Below are 23,381 nucleotides of genomic sequence, written 5' to 3'. Positions count from 1 at the left end.
GTCAAAACAAAGAAATACCAAATTTGTCAACATAATATCGTACAGATTCTGTTTACGATTGCCAATAGCAAACAGTTTCACAACGACCTTAACGCTTTAGTAACAAATGACCTACCGAAGGAGTAAAAAAATATAGCTGCTTCTTCATCTACCGCTTGACAGAATTTTTTGCAGATGCATTGTATCATTTTTGAAAAGGTAATTGAAAACACGATTAATATTTGTAAAATGTCGGAAGATGCAATGTCATAATAGATAATCACATTTTATTAATTTTTCAATTGGCTTGAACGCTTACGTAAGTACTTGCATTTATGGTGGCATTTAAATCTTTAGCAAGTAAATGATGTATTTGCACACATTTCCTTGAAATGCAACGCATTGATTTCACTATCGCTTGCGGCTTATATACTTACTCAAAATGCACTATGTTTAGAACTCTCGTTTGAATTAGGTACTGCTGAATATAAGAACGTAGATTTGTATCCGTTTATTTAAAAGTACCTATAGGTACATAGCCCATATGTATACCTTTACGAAAAATTCCCTGTATAATTAACAACAATCTCAAATTCATGTTTCTTACTCCGATGCTTTAAATGTGTATATTATTAAATTTCAATAATATATAATAGGCGTGAGTATTCCAATACCTATCATAATTTCATTTATATACAACAATAAAAGTATAAAAAATATCAAATCTCCGGTAGCGACAAAAACAAAGTACCAGGTGTAACGGAGCGATTTACAGGGTCGTTATAATGTCCAAAGGGGTTTCGTTATACTTGCAGTTACAGTTCCGGAACAAATATTGAAGTGCAGGTCAGGAAACTCCATGTAATTAGGTCACGTGATTAATTTCACTGGAATGGCGGTGAAATTCTGCCAAGTCGGTAATGTAGAAACTCCATCTATCACATGACGCGCCCAAACCAACCATCAATATGATGGCGGGTCCAAGTAAAAATGCTATATCATCCACGTACTGCGTGGGTAGTAGTAATATCCGGGGAGATCAACGTAAAGGGTAATCCACAACAAAGAACAATGAGAAACAATAAGAAAACTGTGAGGGAAGTTAAACTTGAAAGTTCAGTATTGAGTGAATGTAAAAGCTCTCGTACTATGATACATATTCGTAAAAGCGATTCAATGGAACCACCACAGACATCAAAAGAGAAAAAGGGAAACCACTCCAACGATAAGACACGAAGTCAGAAAAGTAATGGCGTACCAAAAGAAAACCGAAATTACCCCAACGCAAACTGAACGACTTCTATCTGTTCTTATCGCAAGTTGCCATCTAACCCACGCTACCCAAACTGTCGGCATTAAATCTACTTGAGATTACCATTCGAATGAAACAGTATACAGTGAATTTTTTTTAAATGCGAACATAGGAATTTGTATGCAATGTAATTTCCCTATGTTCGATTAAAAAAAAACACATCAATCTATTGAATAGTTCAAATGGGTAGTAGATACAATTGACAGCTGTCACATTTTTAAAAAACCGCCGTCCAATTTAATTACGAAATCGGTTAGGTTATTGCTTATAATGTCAAGGAGGACACTTCGAACATTTATTGTAATTGTTTTCGGTATTTATTTTCTTCATTTGTGTATTGAATAGATCAAATTAGTAGAATACCAGGTGCACATGACCTACAAATAATTGAAGGTTGGTTCACAATGAATTGTGATGTCAGCGCGTGCCATGTGAAGTCAAGTTATCGTAAGTTTAAGAAAAATTTATTCTAAAGTTGCTATGGCCTCACATGGCTTATTTAAAAAAATCTTACCGAGTGCTCTTCATCATAAAGACTATGAATTGCTGTTCATAGTTACACAAGTTGCGCGATTTGGGAATGTGAACCGCGCACATCTCATAGATTGATGTGTTTTTTTTTTAAATCGAACATAGGGAAATTACATTGTATGCAAACTCCTATGTTCGCATTTTAAAAAAACTCACTGTATATGAAAATGTTCGCGGTCGTGATACAATCCAAAATTTAAACAAATTGATAAAATTCTAATTATCTAAAATACCTTAGCGGACTCCCGTTATAAGTCGTAGAATTGTGAATCAATTTCCGATCTTTTCTATAAGTACATTCCTCACACTTGTTACATGTTGCAGTGTTCTAGCAGTATCAAAATATATACACGATGTTCTATAAAAAATAGTAGGTGCAATGTACGGTTGAACCTGAAGTAATAAACAATTGACCTTATTGGGAGTAAATTCTCTGTACTCTTGTTTTGCAGATACTGGAGATTGACCGTTCTGGGAATTTTTGTACAGGGCGTCAATGTTAAAAGTAGACGTGTATGAACTGCTCCTTCGATTTTGAAGCAGATTCGTAGGCGATTCAACGTAACAATGAGGCGGAAACGTAGATTCAGTCTATCATACTTCCGTGGAGTCTTATGGGGTTTTCTTACGAAAATCATGTTCGAGCGCATTTGTTTCGAGGGCAAACCGAAACAGACAAAAAATGTATAGGAAAGGACCAAATTTCTTACACGTCCGTGAGGGCACATGTCTATCTTTACCCGTTTTTTTAAATAATAACCATTTATGAGTAGGTTTATTCCCGTATCGACAGACATGCCGCTGCAGAGCTTTTTGTCTCACCCCTTGCATATTATAAATAAGCAACTTGCCAAACTCTTACAAAGAAACTTTATTGGGTTAAGTATAATGTCCACAATCTTACAAAACTTGTTTGAAGTGTTATTCACTATATACTAACTGCCATAACTTATAACTTTCAAATTACGGTTCCGCAAGAAAAATCTGCAACACCCTCATTTAGAGGCATATGTTAAAAAACCAAATGACCACAGACGTAACTAATTCACACGCATATTTCTGCCGAATCAATCGATATTGCTCAATGATTACGGAATATTTTCGGATATGTGACGTAATGTCGGTTACAATACAACATTCCGTTTTACAAGAATGATTCGCGCGATTAAGAATCGAGGATAATCTTATTAGTTAGGGTTGCCTACAGTTTAAGCAGTAAAAAAGCAAATCCATGTAAAAAATTGTAGGTCAAGACTACGCTAATTACGGATGTAACACCTCAATCTCTACTTCCGCTTGTAAATTACCTAAAAGCGGAATAAATTTATCCTTGTCCGTTTAAATAGTAATTTCATTATGACCGAATACTTCGCATGCAGACACGCTTGGATGAAACTGTCACTTTTACTTTCTCGCAGTGCCGAGTTTGTTGCGTTTGGAACACCTACACAGTACATACTCACCGCCGACGCCGAAGAGCGGAAACAACGGAATTTGGTACAGCTACAGAAGGAAACACGTGCTGGACGCAATTACGCGGTGGCTACGTCAACCCGCTTTTTAATTGCATAACAGCGTTAACGACTAACAAGTGAAGCATGTTAAATTTATCTGGAGGTACCAGCAACGATTACGCTACATTGATTGTGGTGTGGAGAAATAATGCTTTGTTGTCACGTTACCTGTAATTAGGTGGTTTCAAAATGGTCGTAACGCAATTTTTTAATTACCCGCAATTATTATCTGCAGAGCAGGTCTATTAACGTTATAGTTGTACAAGTTGATTTGCAGGCATAGATTTCTTGGTTTAACGATATTGACGATAATATCAAAATACAAATTTTATTTAGTTCAGACATTCAATAGTTCAGAGTTGTATACGCAATCTTCTTAGGGACTCGCTATTTTGAAGTAGGAATTCGTGAACAATTTTTCATAATCGAAAGTAACGGATTCACATACCCATGTAAAACGTTATAGTTGATCTTCCAATGTTGTCACGAAAACGAAGGGTAATATTAAACAAGTTGGAAATCATCATATTATGCATGATGAAAGCGCATTTTTGGTAATACAGAATACAGATCAGATCGGGGATTCTCTTCTATGGCGAATCAGCAAAGCAAAAAGAGAAAAGTAATCCGGATAGGTGCCACTTAGTCTTATGAAAATTTAAAAGAGAGAAAAAAACCTACTTATTGAGTGGGAACTAGGTAGACTTGTTTTATTCTTGATGAAAGTAAAAGGGTATAAAAATTGAATGGGTTAAACATAAACAATAAAGGTAGTCAAAGAAAAACTGAAATCGATGGCAATTTAATTCAAATATAGACTATATGACCATTAGTTTCCAAAGTTACATCTAATAATAGAAAATAGGAGTCATACACAAAATCAAAATTTAAATTCACAAGTAATTCACAGAAAAAAAAGGGATCAAGTCGTAGTCTTAGAACAAATATATTAATTACAATTCGGGGAAAACAAGAGGCAATCAAACATTAAAGCTCACGGAGTATCGAGGAAATTAAAATATTACCACAGATTTATATTTAAATCTGTGATATTACCTTAGAATCCTGGCCACGACTGTCTGAATTCAGAAGGATGCTATTTGCCAATAATCTTCAATCAGATAAAACAACAAAAAACAAAAAAGGGGTAGTGATAGCCCGGCATAAAGGGCTAGGCAAAATCTACTGTTTGTCACGTGGAGCGATGCGAATACTAAACTAGCAAAAGCAAAATGTTGATCGACAACGGATTGTCCGTACAAATCGGCGATATATAAATGCATGAACGTAACGTGAACTACTTTACAACGTACAAATAACTAAATTACAAGAAAAGTAATCTGAAGTGATCTAAGATCTGAAGGAAATGAAACGTAAACAAGGAAATACGAGTTAATTCTTCGTAAGAAAATCAAGAGAAAGGAAAAATACAGAAAAGTACATTCGGATGGCCTTTAGTGGCAAAATAAAGAATTATGAAACAAAAACTCTATCAACTAACTACAGTGAGCTTACACCAGAAATACACAGATGGCGTAGCAGGCATGTCAAACACGCGGCCCGCGATGTTTGTAAATTATAGAACTTAATTGTACACTGTGTCCTATTTTGGATGAGACTGCAGTGTATCTCAGTTGTTTTTAAAGATAGAGACTTGCGGTTTTCGTGACCACTTTTTTGTGACACGTGTAATACCATAAACCGAACCAATCTTTTGTTTCTGAGATACAGGGTGAAAACGAGAAGTTTGACCCAACTATGAAAATCAATAATTTTTTACTTTTTTAAATAGTAGGCCATGGATTCATGGAGATTTTCTGTTGTTTATTGTATCGATTGTAACTAAGGCAGCCGTTGCCAATCAATAAAAATGGCAGACGGTATAAGATACACGTCATTTCAAAATTTTGAAAAATGATTAAGAAAATATAGTAATAGGTACATCACTTAATAACGAGAAAGAATACAAAAAAAATTGACGTTACAATACAGGGTGTTGCATTTAAAGAATACCAAGTTTTAGTATTTTTTGAATGCAACTCCCTGTATTTTAACGCTAATTTTTTTGCATTCTTTTTCGTGATTACTAGGATGTATTGTCCTATATTTCTAAAAAACGGTGGTCCAATTTTTTTACTACGCCACTGGATTCTACTTACAAATACTTAAAATAGGCAGTTTTTACCTTTTTTCTATCTTATATATATGGCTAGTTAGATATGAAAGAGGGGAATATTTAAATGTGCAAGAAGGAAAAAAATTGTTACAGGTTGTTGCGTTCAATCACCTAGCAACGTTTATTTAACTGGAGACTGCAACAAGAAATAAAGAGTGGAGAAAAGGACAACCGAAATAGAAAAAAATTGAAAACCTACCAATTTTAGAGAAAACTTACAGTGAGTTTATACTGACAGTGTGGCCATGACGGCGACGACCTCCATGTTTCCTCCAGATTTGAATGTGTAGTGTACTTAACCCCCAGGTTCTATGCTAACTTCACACTACAAGAACAAGGAAATAAAGTCAACCCGGCAACGTTTAAAAATGGCCACCCGAATGACTATTCTCTCCAAAACTAAACAAGATCCCGCTTAAATTTAAAAAGTGGGACGTGATAAAACATCTAAAGCAGGGCCGCTTACGTTAGTTGTAGACAACCCTTTGACCTGAAGCACAGTAGGGAAGGAACGTTAAATAAAACACAGAAATTGTGAAAAGTTTGTTTAATAATGATCGTAATTATTCAGATTATGAAAGCCCGAAATTTAGTTGATGTACATTAATATAAACAAAGCAAGCAAAGTCAAAAGATGTCGTACTCTCGCAAAAGTAACTGCTAAGGGTAAAAAGAGTACGACATAAGAAAAAGTTTGATTAGTACAGTCCAAAAGTTAATTAACAAAATATTTTGTAAAAGTTTAAGCAGTAGTTAACAAAGATAGTAAATGCATATACAGGGTGATTCCTATAGTACCTGCCACCGTTTGGGAGCATATAGGGGGTGCCTAGGGGAAGTCTTTTCATATAGGACACTTGGGGTCGGAAATCCAAAATAAGGGCGCCAGAACCAAATTTATCTTCTGGAATTTCACGCCTGTATGTAGGCAACCCAACCGACCGACGTTTCGCGCGGAGCGATGCAGAGCGAGTTAGCCCAGTAGTGGCTGTTACGAGGATTGAAGGTCCCCTCTCTTGAGAATCCTTTCTCGTCAGTAACTAGCACGCTCCTCAGAAAGTTCGGATTAGCTTCTTCCTCCTGGACGACTAAGTTGCAGAATTCCAGCCTCCTTTCATGGTCACCCGGCCGTAACTCTTGCACTTTCTTAAACTTATAGGGGTGTAAGTTGTTGTTGTTGGCGATGTTCCACACTGTGTGTTGACTACAACCCACCTGATCTGCTACAAGTCGAGTGCTAGTACGCGGGTTTGCCTCGAAACGTTCCAACACATCCTCCTCTAAGGCATTTACCAACGGGCGATCGCGATCACGGGCGCTAGTGGGCTGCGAAATAGGAGGAGGTCGGTGTAAACAAACAAACTTAATTGTTAGAGCATACCTTATGCTGGCAATAAATCAGTAATCCAAAAAACATAAAAACAGTTGGTTAAAAGCACAGTTTAAAACTGGTATAAATATTACATCAGGCACGTGGACTAATTGTGATGCGTCAAAACGAAGCGACCTGCCAACTTCCCGGTTAACCGCGTACTGCGGAAATTCAAATGCGCTTACGCTTTAAGAACGATACAGTGTGAGTGTATCGTGCGCTTAAGTCTCTTTTTTGACCTGTTTTCTAATGAGGCGGCAATTATGAATGTGTCTAATGTCTCCCCCTGTCCAAACCCTCCCGGTGCTCCGCTAATATTATAATATTATTAGCTCGTCTTACGAAATAGGCTTCAGTACTCTTCTCATGCGATATACTATCATTTACAGAGTCTCACAGTGTATATTGTAGTGTACTTAACCCCCAGGTTCTACGCTAACTTCACACTACAAGAACACGGAAATAAAATAAACCCGGCAACGTTTAAAAATGGACACCCGAATGACTATTCCCTCCAAAACTAAACAAGATCACTCTTAAATTTGAAAAGTGGCACGCGATAAAACATCTAAGGCAGGGCCCCCTTACGTTAGTTGTAGATAACGCTTTGACCTGAAGCACAATAGGGAAGGAACGTTAAATAAAACACTGAAATTGTGAAAAGTTTGTTTAATAATGATCGTAATTATTATGATTGTGAAAACCCGGAAATTTAGTTGATGTACATTAATATAAACAAAACAAACAAAGCCAAAAGGTGTCGTACTCTCGCAAAAAGTCACTGCCAAGGGTAAAAAGAGTACGACGTAAGAAAAACCTTGCAGTTTGATTAAAACAGTCCAAAAGTTAATTAACAAAATATTTTGTAAAAGTTTTAAGCAGTAGTTAACAAAGATAGTAAATGCATATACACAATGTTGGTTACACTCAAGGTTAAAAGCAAGTTTTTGGGAACAATTGGTCAGGTAGTAGCAGGTACCTAAATTCAGAGAAAGGGTTAAGAGTACAGGATGTGACTCATCTTTGGTGCAATAAAGTCATTTTGTTAAAAGCAAGATGGAAAATGGACAAACACGGAATTAGGTGTCGTACTTCAAATTTGATTACCTACAGTTTTTTTACCACCCCCGTGACTGCTTCATTCACGGAGAAAATTGTTAGTAACAAGCAACAAGTCAGTACATACATTAAACGAATCAGTAATTTCAACATATTAAAATAAAATGATCAAAACTTATATGAATGTAACTTCAGGGACAAGTCACAAGACCAAGTAATCAACATCAATAAACATAAATTAAGCAAACATTACACCAAAACTGTAAACAATTACAAACAATAGCATATCTTTAATCTTTAATCTTTAAATGTTCCAGCTATCATAGTATATAAACTATATCAGTGTCGTCAACTTACTATAAACTAGTGCATCTGCTAACAGAGCAATTTATACATATAAATAACATAATAAAAGGTCAAGTTAAAATACTGTAAAACACTTAAGTAAAATAGACAAAATATCACAGAATATTAGAACACCAATCAGTTAGTAGGAACTCATCAAAAGTGTAAAAAGCGTTATTCTTAAGGTAACTAATCACAGCATTTCTTAATTTACTCATAGGCAGTGTTTTTAAATCCGAGGGTACTTTGTTATAAAACTTTATGCAATAATAATTGTTGCAATTTTTACTAGTAGTAAGGCGTATTCGTTTTAAAGCAATATTATCACACAGTCTGGTTGAGTATTGATGGATATCACGTCCTGTCTGGTAATTCAAATGAGTTTCTTTACAGTGAATTATACAATTTAATATGTATACACAAGGGAGAGTTAAAATACCATATTCGATAAATTTACCTTTACAACAGCTTCTGTATCCCAAATTACTAATAATGCGCAATGCACGTCGTTGGATTGCAAAGACCCGCTTAATACCTGCCGAGTGACCCCATGCAATTATAGCGTAACTCATAACCGAATGGAAGTATAACCATAGTACGCATTAATGACAATATGTCTAGAGGCAATCATTTTTAAACTTCTTAAAACAAAACATGCTTTTGACAGTTTCGATGCAATTTTATTACAGTGATCATTCCAATTCAGTTTAGGGTCAATGTAAACACCCAGAAAGTTTATGTTTGCTGGGTTATTGAAATGGTTTATTTCTTTTAAACTAAAGGTACATGTTTGCGATTTTTGTGAATTTATGTGCAATTTATTATCATTTAGCCAATCTTTAATACTATTAAGTAAACTGGTAGTGTAATCACACAGATTCTTACATCTGCTTAAAAGGGTAGTGTCATCTGCATACAGAATCAATTCTTTCCAATGACTAACATTTGTAATGTCATTAAAGTATATCAAAAAGAGCACAGGGCCAAGTACCGAACCTTGCGGCACTCCCTTTTTAATTTCTTTAAAATTAGATTCGGAATCATTAAAATAAACATATTGTGTGCGATTACTTAGGTACGACTCTAATAATGCAACTGATTTGTCCACAAAATTATATTTTGACAGCTTCTGCAACAAGCAAGAGTGAGTCACACAATCAAAAGCCTTTGTTAGGTCTAAAAAATTGGCAACACACAACTCACTATTTTCAAAACAATCCAAAATGTAATCCGTAAACCTCAATATTGCACTACTTGTCGATTGTTTGTAACGAAAACCGAATTGGTTATTAGCAAATAGGTTATTTGTTTCAAAGTAATCCATTGTTTTTTAAATAATTTTTCAAAAATTTTTGAAAAAATGGGAGTAATTGACAAAGGTCGATAATTATTCAGCTCATCTCTATTTCCCTTCTTGTACAAAGGAATAACTTTTGATATCTTTTATGTGTCAGGGTAAATTGATTCCCGAATGCACGCATTTATTACTTTAGTTAGTGGAATTAAAATTACATTAAGCACAGATTTAATAATGTCTGCAGTTAAGCCATAGTGAGCTTTACTATTACTGTTATTGATGCTATTGACACTATCTCGCACATCATTGTAAGATACTTCACAAAAATTAAAGCATGTAGAATTATTTATATGATAACTATTAAAGTAGAACATCGGATTATTTTTCTCATTAGGAAGTGATGATCTTATATTTTCTGCAATTTCAACAAAATGGTTGTTGAATTGCTCAGATGTCAAATTACTACTTTCAAGAAAAACATCAGATGCACCCTGCTTAATAATTTGCCATATAGCTCTTGATTTACAATTAGATTTTTGAATAAATTTGTCATTGGCAGCTATTCTAGCCTTTTTCAATTCACGTTTATATACTTTACGGTACTTACTTACAAGCTGACGAGTATGGTCATCCTGTACTCTCCTGTTGTGCGTATTAAGCACCATCAAAACGTCGTGCATATTTTTGAGATGATGATTAAACCACACATGATTATGCCTTTTTTTACTTCTACAACTGTGAGTAAAAACTTTTGCCGGAAAGCTAAAATAAAAACAATTAATAAATAAGTTAAAAAATGCAGTGAATTTTTCATTTGCGGATGCATGGCAATTTGTAACGGACGACCAATCACAACTCTCAACCAAATTATAAAATGTAATTTTACCAATATTACTAATTGGCCTACACTTTCTAGAAATTAGTTGGTCATTAATGTATATATTTTGGAAATAAATAACTTGCGCTGAATGGTCAGATAAACATGGATCAAAAACATGTGTATTAAAATGAATACCTCGATTGAAGTTGACAAAAATGTTATCTAAACAATTATTGTTTCTTGTATTTTGATTAATTGTAGGATACAAGTTATAACTAAGCATTAATTCCACCAGGTAAGTAGCTTGATAATCGTTAGTACCAAATTTAACATTAAAATCGCCACATATAATAATCTTGTGTTTATGAAAGTCTATTTTAGAAAACAAGATAATGATTGTGTCAATAAACTTCTTATAACTACCTGAAGGTGATCTATAAATTGACAGTATAATGATATCACAGTTTGTGATTAGCACACCAGAAACTTCACAATCAATTTCATGAGATATTTTGTCTGTTATAGGGAGTGGATTGCATACCATTCCATTTTTAACTAAAATCATTACACCGCCGTGAATGTGAAATTTTCTAGAAAAATGTGAGACAAGTTTGAAGTTGTGAAGACTGAAAAAGTCAGCAACGTCATTTGTTAACCAATGTTCAGTAAGACAGAGTATGTTGATATTATTATTAATTTGTAAGACAGCTTCCAATTCCAGACGCTTTTTCGATACTGACTGGATATTCAAATGAAGAATTCCAAACATTGAGAAGGAGGTAGGCGACTCCCTTACAGGACCACGCTCGATGCTAATGGCGGTGTTTTGTGGCGTTCTCGAAGTCGATCCAGGTGCTGAAAAAATCTCCCGATGGTAACTCCCGTTGGCCGTTGGCATAACGGTATCACACATATGATTCTGCATTGCGGTTAAACCAAGTAAATTACAAAAACAGAGATTCAAACACACAACAAATATAAAATGCGGCATACAAAACACAAATACGATATAAAGAAATGCAAAAATTACTACCTGCATTAAATAACACAAAATACAACAAACATTTATGGAGCGACGCGTTCACGACCGCCATTCAAGACAAGATAATGAACGTATAACCCTCGTTCGTGCTTTCTAGATGGCGCAGGCAGAGATATGCTCAACTGGAGAACGAATTTAAAACTTGAATGCGTAATTACCTACCATTGAATTTATAACTATAAATTCAATGTAATTACTTCCGAAAAAGGTATTTCACTATCCTGGTGATGTAGATATAATTGCCTAACATACGCATTGTAACGTTTTTCGACATTCTTAAGCCATCTCTCCTCTGTAAATCTGTTTAGTTTGGTTGTAAGGTAGTTCTGTGGTAGATTTCTTATTACAATAATTCTTTATTTTCTCGCTAGAGGTTGTGGAGAAGTTTCCGTGGTTACAGTGACTCTATAGACACCGAGATAGAGACAGTGTGGTCATACGGTGGTATTATTTTCTATTGGTAGTTGGGAGATCCGCCATGTTTTGGCCAAATCCGCTGGATTGCTAGAAGGTAACCTAGTGATGAATTTATCTTGCCGACATGGAGCATTATCCATTGTCTTTATACAGTCACTGTATCCGTAGTTACAGTGACTATACAAGACAGTGGCAACAATTGAAACATATAAACCTTGATGTGTGTATAATTAATGATAGAAGAGTAGGTATCATGGTAATGAATTAAAAAAATTACTACTGGAATACTTTAATAATTGAAGTTATTCAACAGAGCTAAACATTGTAGTGACCCCATACTACGGTTGTTCAGAATTTTAGATATACTATGCTACTACCGATCGAACGATTTAGCGTGGAAAAGTCGACCGAACTTGATCGTTTAGAGCGGCGTTTTTCAACCCCTACTTGAGAAGTCGCGGGTAAAACAAAAATACAGTTGTTTATTGGTCCAATACTACAATGAAAAACCGTACATCGTTATATTCGTAGTAAAAAAATGCTACTGAATACAGTATGTACTTTTTTTTACGGGCCATAGAAAGAGCATAAAGTTAACGATGATTTCTCTGAAACGAAACGTGTTGAAAATCTCTTAATGGTGTCTTGTAGCGCTCAAAAAGTGCAATTGCGGACAGATGACATTTTCAACTCGAATTCACCTAAGGAACCCGTGGTAAAAATTTGTCATGTTCCTCGCGGGTCAAATGCAGTTTTGAAACTGAAATAATTCTGACTACTTTCTGAGATATCCGAAAAACACCGAAATTTTGCAAAATCGTTTTTATTTTTTACAGAAGTTATTTAAAAATATATTTCGAAATAAATGACACATTATTATGGCCACTTTTTTCCCTCCGATCGCGTATGTTCGTTGCGTGAGAAATCCCAACCTACCGTTTCTACAGGCGGTACAATTCCATCCAGTAATTCACGCAACCAACTTTTTGGGGGAATTCACTTTATGTGATGTTTTTGTCCATAGGTCAGTTCCTCGTCTAACTCGAGAACGAAAAGAGATAGAGATGTCAAACCGTGCTGCCCAATTTTGTGAAAATACTAACTTAGTTGTTTTGATAGAAGACCTACATAGTTTTCTGTTATTAAAATTCCACACAAAAAATTAGGGCGATGTTTTAGTAGGTACACATAGTAAAATAACTAAAGTTTCTATAAGTAAACGCATGAATTGTTATTCAAATCAATGCTGCTCAAAACAGCTGTAGAGCATCTGCATCCGTTTCTACTACTTACCACAAGACGGTTGGTGGGAACAGAAAATACAAATGCAAACTATATTCATCCAAATTCATCCACCCTTAAAGAGTTTATTTATAAAAGATATAAACAAAAAAAAATAATATCAAAATACACTGAAATAAATGCTTTTATCGACATACGTAATACAAAATTAATCTTTGAAATGGGTAATTAAATCATCATGCAATCTGGAGATCTCGGGATTCAAAACGCAATCATCAATCACTCCAGCAAACTGTCCATAGATCACTAGAGCCTGTCTTTCCTCTTCTGATTTAATTGATGATTTATAGGCAAGCTGGACGTAAGTGTCTGCAATGCAATATAATTCCGGTTTGCTTTTATCTCTGTGCTCACGGTTTAGAAACGTAGATTCCACTGCCGAGTAAATGGTGATTAACGCAATAATTTTATCCAAGTCCGACTGTGTAACAGTTGAAAAGGGTTCGTTTGGAATTAACGAAGCGATCGCATTGCACATTAAAATTCTCGGAAATCGCACTCTACTGAAGGATAGGAAATAATCCTGCGTAACTGGTCTCGGCATTCGGTCTTCTCTATATTTCTTGAGATTTTCCAAAACGGCTAAGGGAAAACATCCTGCAACTCTAGCTAGCGTCACTGCTGCTGGGCTATTAATTTTGGAGACCAGGTTATATTTACTGATCAGTCCTTGCAGTTCTCTTTTACGTGATGGATTGAGTTTTTGTAGAATCCTTGTCAAGTTTGTACCTTTAGACAAGAAAAAATACGAGCACGCACACATGTCTTCATACGTGAAGCCAGGTATGGCCATGAGCGAGTCTTTCACTTTCACTGGATCAAACCCAACAAATTTAACACTTTCCATAAACTCCTTAAACTCCGGGCTCTTCATATACTCCATACATTTCTCGAAATCTAACAGCAAATCGAGGTTTGGTTTTGCTATTCTAAAACATCATGAATCACTAATTGTACCAGTGAGCCGTTTTATGTTGAAGAGGGGCGGTTCTAGTTTCTCTGCATGGATATCACTGCGCACTCTCGTCAACTTAAAAAAGCCCACTTATAATTTGTACGGCATTCTAGTTAGTTAGCACGTCAGAAATGTAAAACGGTGCATGAAACTTGAAAGCTACTTACGTTAGTGCGTCGCGAACGTCTTGTGGAACCTTCCCTACAAACGAACTGTGATCTATGCCTTTTCCAGTTGCCAATATGCCACAAACATTCGTATGTTCCATGTTTGTGCAATATTCATAGGTATCACCATGAATATCTGTTAACTTGCCACCCATCGCAGTTATCACCGCATCAGGCGCGCAGATACTCCGTTTGTTACATTCCTTGCTTGGAAAGACATAGACGTGTGCTTTTCCCTCTAACAGCAACATAACGTTATGTCCTACTCCCGTACTTCGTAAAACTTCATCTGGCTGAAAGGCGTCAAGAACTGTTGTCAACAGATCATTATGTTGCACTTCGGTAATGGTCAAAGTAACAGTACCAGACGGTAGTTCCTTAGTATGAAATCCTCCAGTTCCAAGATGGACTAGTCCCCATAAAGTGCGACCCGTCAAAGTGGGATTTTCAACATCAACATAATTATAACAAGGCTGATGAATTACCCCTCCAATGGCTTTGCCGTTCATCGAAATGCCAACAAATACTGTAGCATGGTCCGTATATTCAGCATCAATCCAAAGCACTAAGTCTTCACTAGTGACATCGACGTACTCTGCTGGACACTGTTGTGACAGAATGTGATCGTCACACTCTGTAACAATCAATTCAGTTGGTGTCTCATCGTTACTTCCTTCTTCCTCCCACACAATGTTGAGGTTGGGATACTGCTGACATAAGGAGGCTCTAAGACAACGCTGCATCGACCGTTTTTCCTCAGTTAGTTCATTATTTTGATCACCTCCTCTACTAACAATCTCACGAACAATATTACCAGCACCTCTAGCAGCTGTCACTGAGGAAGCAAGGAGTCGAAGAACCAATGGAACACTATTTGCCATTTTTTATTATCTGCAAAGAAGAACAATGTTAGCCAACGAGTTTTCAATAGTACTTAGGGTACTTTGGGACAAATTTGCTCGTCAGGCTTTCTCTTTCTATAGGCCATATTGCTTACGCGTAAGTCCTTTCGCAGCGGTTGGATCTCCCACACAGGGAGAAAGGTTACCAGCGGGAGCCACGTGAAGGTAGGTGCTCGAAACTATGACTCGTGTTTGTGTGCACAACTACGATAGAAGGACTTTCACTCTGGTTCAATTACCTGACGTTACCACTCGAAATGGTCAAAGAGTCATAGTTACTCGCTTAATATTTTTAAATTAACACGATTCTCACATTTGAAACATATCTAGCTAACCAATTATTAATACTAACCAATTATTTATTGCATTTTCGAAATCTATATTAAAATCTACGTCGTTTGATACTACATTTCTCTATACCCAGCATCAAAGGTTTTCAAGTTATTTTTGATGTTTGACTGCTTTCGTTAGGGCCCTGTACGGATACTAGTGTATAAAGTCAATGCGGATACCTATGATTCTGTTAACTTGAATTTCAAAAAGTCTTCCAAAATCCACAATACTGACGTGATGCTACATGAGAATGATTTGAACATAACATTAAAAATTTTGAAAAATCTTGAATAACTTGAAAACCTTTGATGCTGGGTATAGGGAAATGTGGTATCAAACGACGTATATTTCCAATAGATTTCGAAAATAAAATACAGGGTGTTCTATTTAAAATAAGAAAGTTGCTATCCACATCCGGTAAAACCGGAAGTGAGACAGTCATGATACTATTTTCCTTCGATAGATCATGAAAAACTATGTCGGTATGCAATTTTCAGAATTAAATTATCAATGGAAGACTGAATACTTTTAGGTAACGGCTTGCGTAAAGCAGCCTGTATAATATGCACGTAGCAGTATGAAATATACTTTGCGCCCTATTCTTCTCATATCTACCAAATATACAAAAAAAATTCAGGGGCAAATTCTTTGGCTTATTTTATGATTAAAAGTTATTATAAATATATTCGCAAACGTTTCGTTACTGATCTACAGAGGGTTGAAATTTCACCGTACACTTTAAAATGTACATATATGCAAACACACACGATACAATTTCAAATGCGAACTGTCAAAACTAATAAAAACAAGAGCCATGACGGGACTGGACCATTTTAAAAATTTTACTTTCGTTTAGCCAACAACTGAAAATTGATTTTTATAGGATACCGGTCGCAAATACGAAAAAATTATAAGAGACCAAAAAGTTTCTAAACAAAGAAAATTAAATTCTTATTTCACAATCTACCAGCGGCGCACCGAAAAAGTTCAGGAGTAGAAAATGGAACATCACCCCTGAATAAACAAGGGTTGCCAGATACCCTATATTTAATATGAGACAAAAACTCATATTTTTACACAATTCTGTGACCAATGATGTACGTTCAGTGTAACATATTTCAGTTTTGAGAAAAATATCTCAAAAACTGCAGGAGTATGCAGAACAATTGAAATTTTAACACCCAGTACCGAAGCGTTATAGTACCCTGTATATTAGGTGTTCCAAAAAGGAAAAATGTTTTCAATTTTTTTAAATCATGCTTTGGAGTGGAATCCCAAGTCCAAAATCTGAGTAGGTAAGTAACGCGAAAACAATATCAACACTGTTATGTATGTGTATATATTGGTACAATGGTACCTATACCAAAGAATAATTAATTATTCTTTGCCTATACTTCCATTTTCACTTCCCGTATCTTAATTCGCGCATTTTCGCCTTATGATGCGGGCCAAATATTACATATTGTGATATTGATTGCACATACATGATTTACCGGTGTTTATAGGAATGAGAAAAGCAACAAGCAATAACAATTGACTATGAGTCACTTACAATACACAAAACAATTGACCTTTGATTATCTAATATTTAGTATAAGTACTTACACGAATATCGGAAAAGCACCAAATGAAAATGAAACTCTACTTTCGAAATTCGTAATGACTGTGGTAATAGCAATAGGGCTTTGAATTGAATGAATGAGCAGAATTTTCTGTTTATATCACATGTTTATATTTGGATAACACGATGAAAGACTATTCAGTTGCACTTGCGCGTAGGGGGTACCTAACGATAGTATCATTATCTTATCAGACAGACTACTTTCCCTCGCCGCCCTCTGTACCAAAAGATATTGTGGAACAGATTGATCATTGATCGGTTTTGTCACCATTGCAAAAACTATCGAGATATTTCTTAACGCGACGTTATCTAACTGAAACACACAAAAAAGGTATAATAAGGTAGGTAGGTACCCCTTTATTTCTGCATGATTGAGCTTCATTATTGGAATTATTATTACTGCAGGTAGTTCTAATCGTATCGTTACGTTACATAAACAGAGCATAATAAACCGATACCGAATATCCACAACCTTCTGCAATAATTACCGTAATAAGAAAGTGTGAGTGTCAGTGTTGTATAGGTAGAGTTCGTGAATAGTGAAAGTCATCATTTACTTGACCCACTTCACTTTATTACTGCATCTACCGGTATAACGGCGGCGCTTAGACGTCTGCATAAGTATTACCATTTAATTTACTCGTAGAGCGTGAATTTTTTCATTACAATTAATTAAAAGTGGACACATATCCGCATATTTATCAGTTTCCTTCCTTATATCCAAATCTAAAATTTCCCAGAAATTTCGCAATAGGTACTCGTAAGGTTATGGAGACTACTGTTCTTCCTTCTCAGGATCGAATTGCGCGGCGGTGGGGGGCTAGAAGGAAGACTACCCCGGAAGAAAATTGTGCTTTTTGTGGCCAATATTACATTAATACAATGACAGTCTAACTTATGAATTTTGTATTTTTAGGTACCTACATAGGTACATTTACATACCGATCATAGATAAATTAACATGGGAAAAAGGTTTTTTGCAGATCGTTGCTCCTCATGTTAACTTAGAGGGTTTATAACACCAATAGAAAGAAATGTTTTTTCTCATCTAATTATATATGAATTAGTTCATTTTCATGTGTATTTCTCATTTCTTATTATATTATCAAAAATTCGGCAATAAATCCACTTACCGAAATCATGTTAAGGCATGACTAGTACGACAAAAAGCAGATACAAACGTTATTCAAGTCGAAATCAATATTTAGTCCAGGCTATACAATATTTTTTGACAAAAAAAATTAGTTACCGGGCGAAACCGGGTTTTTCAGGCAGGTGAAATGAATAGAAATTGGGAAAAAATAATTAAAACAGCTGAATTTTTCCGCGGGTGAAATCACGGGGGTTGAAAGGGGTGGAAAGTGGTGTTTTGCAAATTGTGATAAAACTATTAATTTTAAACGAAAATGTTATATGCAAAAGTTATAGAGATTGAAAAAATGAGCAACTTTTGTATCTGCACTATTTTCACATAACCTCCAATTTTCCTAGAAAAACCGGAAAAACTGTTTTTTTAAATTTTTTATTCTACGATCAAATGAACTTACCTGAAGTTCGATCGGAATTATATGAGGCATCCCGTCCAAAGATGTTATTTATTTAACAACGTAGGATGTTTAAAGATAACTACTTCAGTTTGAATTACGTACATTTCCCGAAGTAAAATCATCTTTAATGAGGAAGACAAAACTAAGACTAATAGTAACTATATTGCTTTTACATATTGAAAATACTATGAGCGAACTCGCTTCTATCTATAAGAGGGCGGTTGTAGAATTCAGCGAAAACGTTGGAGCTCCTGCTCCAACCCGCCGAGTCCTTAATGACATCTATAGAAACCCCTGCTCTTTTTGCAGCTGATGTTGACGCGTGCCTACTTGAGTGGGGTTTGAAGATGCTTGTACCAACGCCCGCTAACTGCAGCGTGCACTTCACCCATCTACTCAGGGTTTGTTTTGAAGCGGTTCTATATGGCCTTTGGTAGGTTAAAAACAGATTTTCTTGGCCTTCTCTTAATTTCTCAGTCTCCTGTAAGTACCTCTGTAGGCAGGAGAAAACGCAGAGATGGGGAAGATCGTTGAATCTGGGAAGAATTAAACAAGGTTGACGTCCGCTTACCCTGGAGGTTTTGATCCTGTCTGGAACTACAATTTGAATTAAATCCTCAGAAGTTAAGATGTTTGATATTTTGATAAGGGAGAGGGTTTGCAACCTTTGTCCCGTTGCTAATGTGAGGAGGGTTATTAACTTCATGGACAAAGCTTTTGGAGATTCCGCTGGATGTGTTTCAAAGTAAATAAAAATTTGCCTAGGTTCCCAAACGCAGTTATATCTAGGTTTTGGTGGCCTTAACCTTGCCACCCCCTTCATAAATCTCTTGAGCATTGGATCCTCACCTAGATTTCCTGGTAGAATTAATGACAGCGCTGCCCTGTACGAGTTGATTGTTCCGAAAGCACATTTTGTTGTGGTAATGATGTAGAAAAGAAATCACTTCTTGGGCTGATGCCTGAAAAACGTCGTCTCCTGAAGCTTCGCGGAAATTCCACCAATTTCTGAATGTACTTCCATATTGTGCGATAGTAGCTTCCGAAAGAGAGTTTAGACAAGTATCGACGGCGTTTACCGGCACACCCTGTAGTGTTAGTGCTTTCCGGATAACCGACATGCTACCAGGGTAAGTTTGGATGCAAGCGGGTGGGCTTCCTGGCTGTAAGGGGATAAAAGCATATTAACGTCCGGTCCGAAATAAAGAGGTTTGCCTATTGCCAGTTTCACAAAGAGCGGGAACCAAGGTTGTGAAGGCCAGTATGGTACTACCACGATACCCCTAGCGTTGTCTGTGTTAATTTTTTGTAATACTCTTAGGATGATTGAAAAAGGAGGAAAAGCGTAGAAATTTAAGTTACTCCAGGATAGAGTAAAGGCGTCGCACGCTACTGCCTCTGGATCCGATTGCCAAGAGGCATACCTTATGCATTTGCGATTAGCTATCGAGGCGAACAAATCAATATCCGGTATTCCCAGTTTGCTTTTAATTTTCTCAAAGACCGACTCCGCTAAGGACCATTCTGTTTCTGGGCGAAGAGCGCGAGATTCGGCATCCGCCTCCCAATTATCCTTGGTGTTAATATAGGAAGCGAATATCCAGATATCTCGCTCCTCGCACCATTGCCAGATCTCCCTCGCTAGTTTGTTCAAGTGTTCGTGCTGCACACTGCCCATGCGATTCACACATGTGATTGCGGTGGTATTGTCGCATCTGACAATTACAGCACGATTCCTTAAACCTCTAGCGAAACATTTTAGCCCTAGGAGGATGGCCTGGAGTTCCAGAAAATTAATATGGTGTAATTGTTCATTTGCCGACCACCATCCCCGCGCCCTTTTGTTCCTACAACATGCCCCCCAACCTGTGGACGATGCGTCCGAGAAAATCTCGAAATCAAAGGATTCTCGAGTGAGGTCATTATTGACCCCGTAGATATTTTTCTCCCACCAATCAAAATCTGAGGACTCCGGAACGGGCATGGATGCACTAAAGTCCATGTTATTCTCTCTCAAAGCCTTTAGCTTATATGCTTCGAAGAACTTTGTGTATACCCAGCCGTACTTCACAGCTGGGCATACTGAAACTAAGAGTCCGATAAAACTTGCAAAATCACGAATTTTACAAAGTTAAACGCGATTAGCGCAGAGCGTACTTACTCACGTAAGGTAGTAGCTAAAACGCTACCATACAGTAAAAGCACAAAAAACGAATGACGACTTACCTACCTCTCCTAGCGCGGCGGATCCAACGGAGCATGCGCTCGTTTGGTCTTTAAAAAATTGTGGAATTGAGCACCTAAAGGCGGACTACGTTGTTAAATAAATAACATCTTTGGACGGGATGCCGAAATATAATTCTTATTTTTGCGAAAAAATGTCGTAGGGGTTTGAAATTTGGAGGAAACATAGCTTGGTTTATGATAAAAAAGAAGATAATTTTTTGGGCGTGTAAAGTTGAACCGTTTCCAAGATCTCACGATTTCTGAAAAAACCACCTCTTTTTCGAGGGGATGAAAAATCTATTTTTTTTCATCGTACAGAGGTGCGCGGGGTAGCAAAATTTTCGAGAAGACTTATATTTTAATAAACAAGAATAAAAAAATATTATTCCTATAGCAAAAATTCGAGAAAATCGCCAAAAACTGGAAAAACAGTTTTAAGATATACACGGTTTTTGACATGATAAATCAACATGTTGGATGTTAATAAAGATTTTTTCGAAATCTGTCTTCTTGCTTCTTTAATGTTTGCTTAAATATTCTCTTTTGTTATCTTATGCTCAACTGTTTTAGTTAAAACATCTTTATTATTTATTTTTTCTGCATTTTTACCGCAATAAAAGCAATTCGAAATAAAATCGGATTATCTTGCTTCCTGTTTCCGGAACAATTTCTTTTTGTTCACTGACTCTTCTTCCTGCCTGTTTTGAAGCAAAGGGCATGCGTATCTTTTGCTTTCGGTTGCATTTCTCGAAACATAATTTTCTTGAAGCATCCTGATAGAATGAAAAAGGTTTTAGAAATAAACAATTATTTCCAATGTACCTATAATAGGATATCAATTTGGTGCACTTTTCGTCTTGGGAATATGTGACATGATTTATAAATAATAAATAGTAATTTATCTAAGGCAAGCTGGGTGAAATTTGAAATTTTATTAGGCGAAACGTTACTCCAGAATAGGTCTCAATGTGGACTATGGGGCGAAACTAGCTATAAAGAGAATATCTATAGGCAAGAGAATACATGTTTGAGAATAGACCCCAGAAAAGTTGTACTTACATAAGGTTATATTCAATAAAATATTTTCAGTTTTATGCCACTTTTTCTTTAATGTTTTAAAATCTATCTAAATTGCTAACTAATTGAACGGTTTTTGAATTATTTGATGTTTTTAAAAAACAGAAAAACGCTTACGGTTATTGTTTATTGGTTTCGAAGAGTAGACAACTGCACAAACTTTTATGTTTGAATGAACATCTGAAAGTGTGTTTACAAACAATATATAATCGATACTCATTAATCATTATCACTTTAATGCTTTTAGTTAGTGAGATAATTGTAATCTGTGCAAAACAAAATAGATACTCTTAATTGCACCATTAATTTCATATTAAGATGTTTGAAAGTGCTTAGATCTGTCATGCCCGTGTGACACAATGTGCTCCCCCTTCTTCAAATTTGTAAAAATTAAAGAGAACATCGATTTGTAAAATGTCTTTAAATCAGTCATTGACATTTTTAATATGTACAAGTTGGTGACGAAAATAACTTACTAAATGAGTGTTCAGTGGGTACTTACCTTCTCCCAATTTAACTGTAATTTGTAATTATTTATAATTAATAACCACTTTCACCTCATAGGTACCTATGTAGGTACATACGAGAGGTCGTTCATTGCATAATTTTAAATTTACCTTCTGCGTATTATAATAAATTGGGTTAGATACCCACTTATCTATCATATCATATAATATCATTGACTAATGCCCTAGTAGTCAATGGTAATATCAAAAGCACACCAATCTCTAACTTCCCTTGGCGCTGGCCTATGGTAGTGGTCAACCCACTTGTCTAGGATTGTCCAACACCTACCTACTTCCAAAAAAAATTCGTTATCCAGCAAGATATTGTTGCAAAAAATAGAAAAAAGGATTAGCTTGAGACCGACAAGGAAACGGTTAAATAATTTTTTGCCTATAAGATGTGAGACGCATAAATACAGGATGCCATTTAAATTTTAAAAAACAAAATCGTGCTCACTTCCACTTTAAAAGAAACGGCCAGTACATTATGGCCCTTTCTCGTTTTTTTTATCACATTATATACAAAATGATGTATCGTAGCACTTCAATACAAACATGCGATTTGATTAAGAGGTGACGAAAATGTCATCTCCGACAGTTGATGTTAATTATCTACTATATGTTTACAGACTGAGGAAGAAATCGGAGATGTATTCCAAGACGAACAAAACGAGGCAGCGTTTCTTATTAGAAGAGATAACCAAACTGGTGCGTTAGTGGTGGTAAGTGTTCCAATTTATTTGCGATTTTTTATTAAACAAAATAACTATATTACTTGTGGCTGTTTATGCAGGGATAATTGTAGGATAATCAAGAATCGTTCTGCCTTAGCGCATTATACAAAAAGTCAAGTATAAAGTTGTTGTATCCCCTGAAAAACT

At 36.0% G+C, this 23,381-nt stretch overlaps 2 protein-coding genes across 6 annotated transcripts in view; one reads left to right on the top strand and one right to left on the bottom strand.

The window, feature by feature from the left end:
- LOC116159239 overlaps positions 1-23,381 on the top strand; it is a gene marked incomplete in the record, with an annotated part of 137,010 nt that overhangs the window by 90,826 nt on the left and 22,803 nt on the right. The window contains 1 exon segment of the mRNA XM_031472182.1: positions 23,130-23,222. Within this exon segment, the coding sequence (XP_031328042.1) occupies positions 23,130-23,222 (93 nt within the window).
- The window catches only part of LOC116159240 (3'(2'),5'-bisphosphate nucleotidase 1-like), a 37,678-nt gene continuing 27,512 nt past the window's right edge, over positions 13,216-23,381 (bottom strand). For 2 of the 5 annotated variants that reach the window (XM_031472184.1, XM_031472187.1), the window contains exons 2-3: positions 14,289-15,179; positions 13,216-14,095 (exon numbers count right to left, since the gene is read on the bottom strand). In XM_031472184.1, coding sequence (XP_031328044.1) covers positions 13,315-14,095; positions 14,289-15,169 — 1,662 coding nt within the window. In that variant the 5' untranslated portion in view covers positions 15,170-15,179 and the 3' untranslated portion in view covers positions 13,216-13,314. Of the gene's footprint in view, positions 14,096-14,288; positions 15,180-15,231; positions 15,772-17,128; positions 17,468-22,111; positions 22,140-23,381 lie in introns of those variants that run through there. The other 3 variants (XM_031472186.1, XM_031472183.1, XM_031472185.1) reach the window with 3 other exon arrangements.

The sequence above is a fragment of the Photinus pyralis genome, unplaced genomic scaffold (assembly GCF_008802855.1).
Source record: "Photinus pyralis isolate 1611_PpyrPB1 unplaced genomic scaffold, Ppyr1.3 Ppyr1.4_LG1, whole genome shotgun sequence".
In the NCBI taxonomy this organism is placed as follows: Eukaryota; Metazoa; Arthropoda; class Insecta; order Coleoptera; family Lampyridae; genus Photinus; species Photinus pyralis.
Note: the sequence above shows the minus strand (reverse complement) of the source record. Positions and strands in the feature narration are given on the sequence as shown.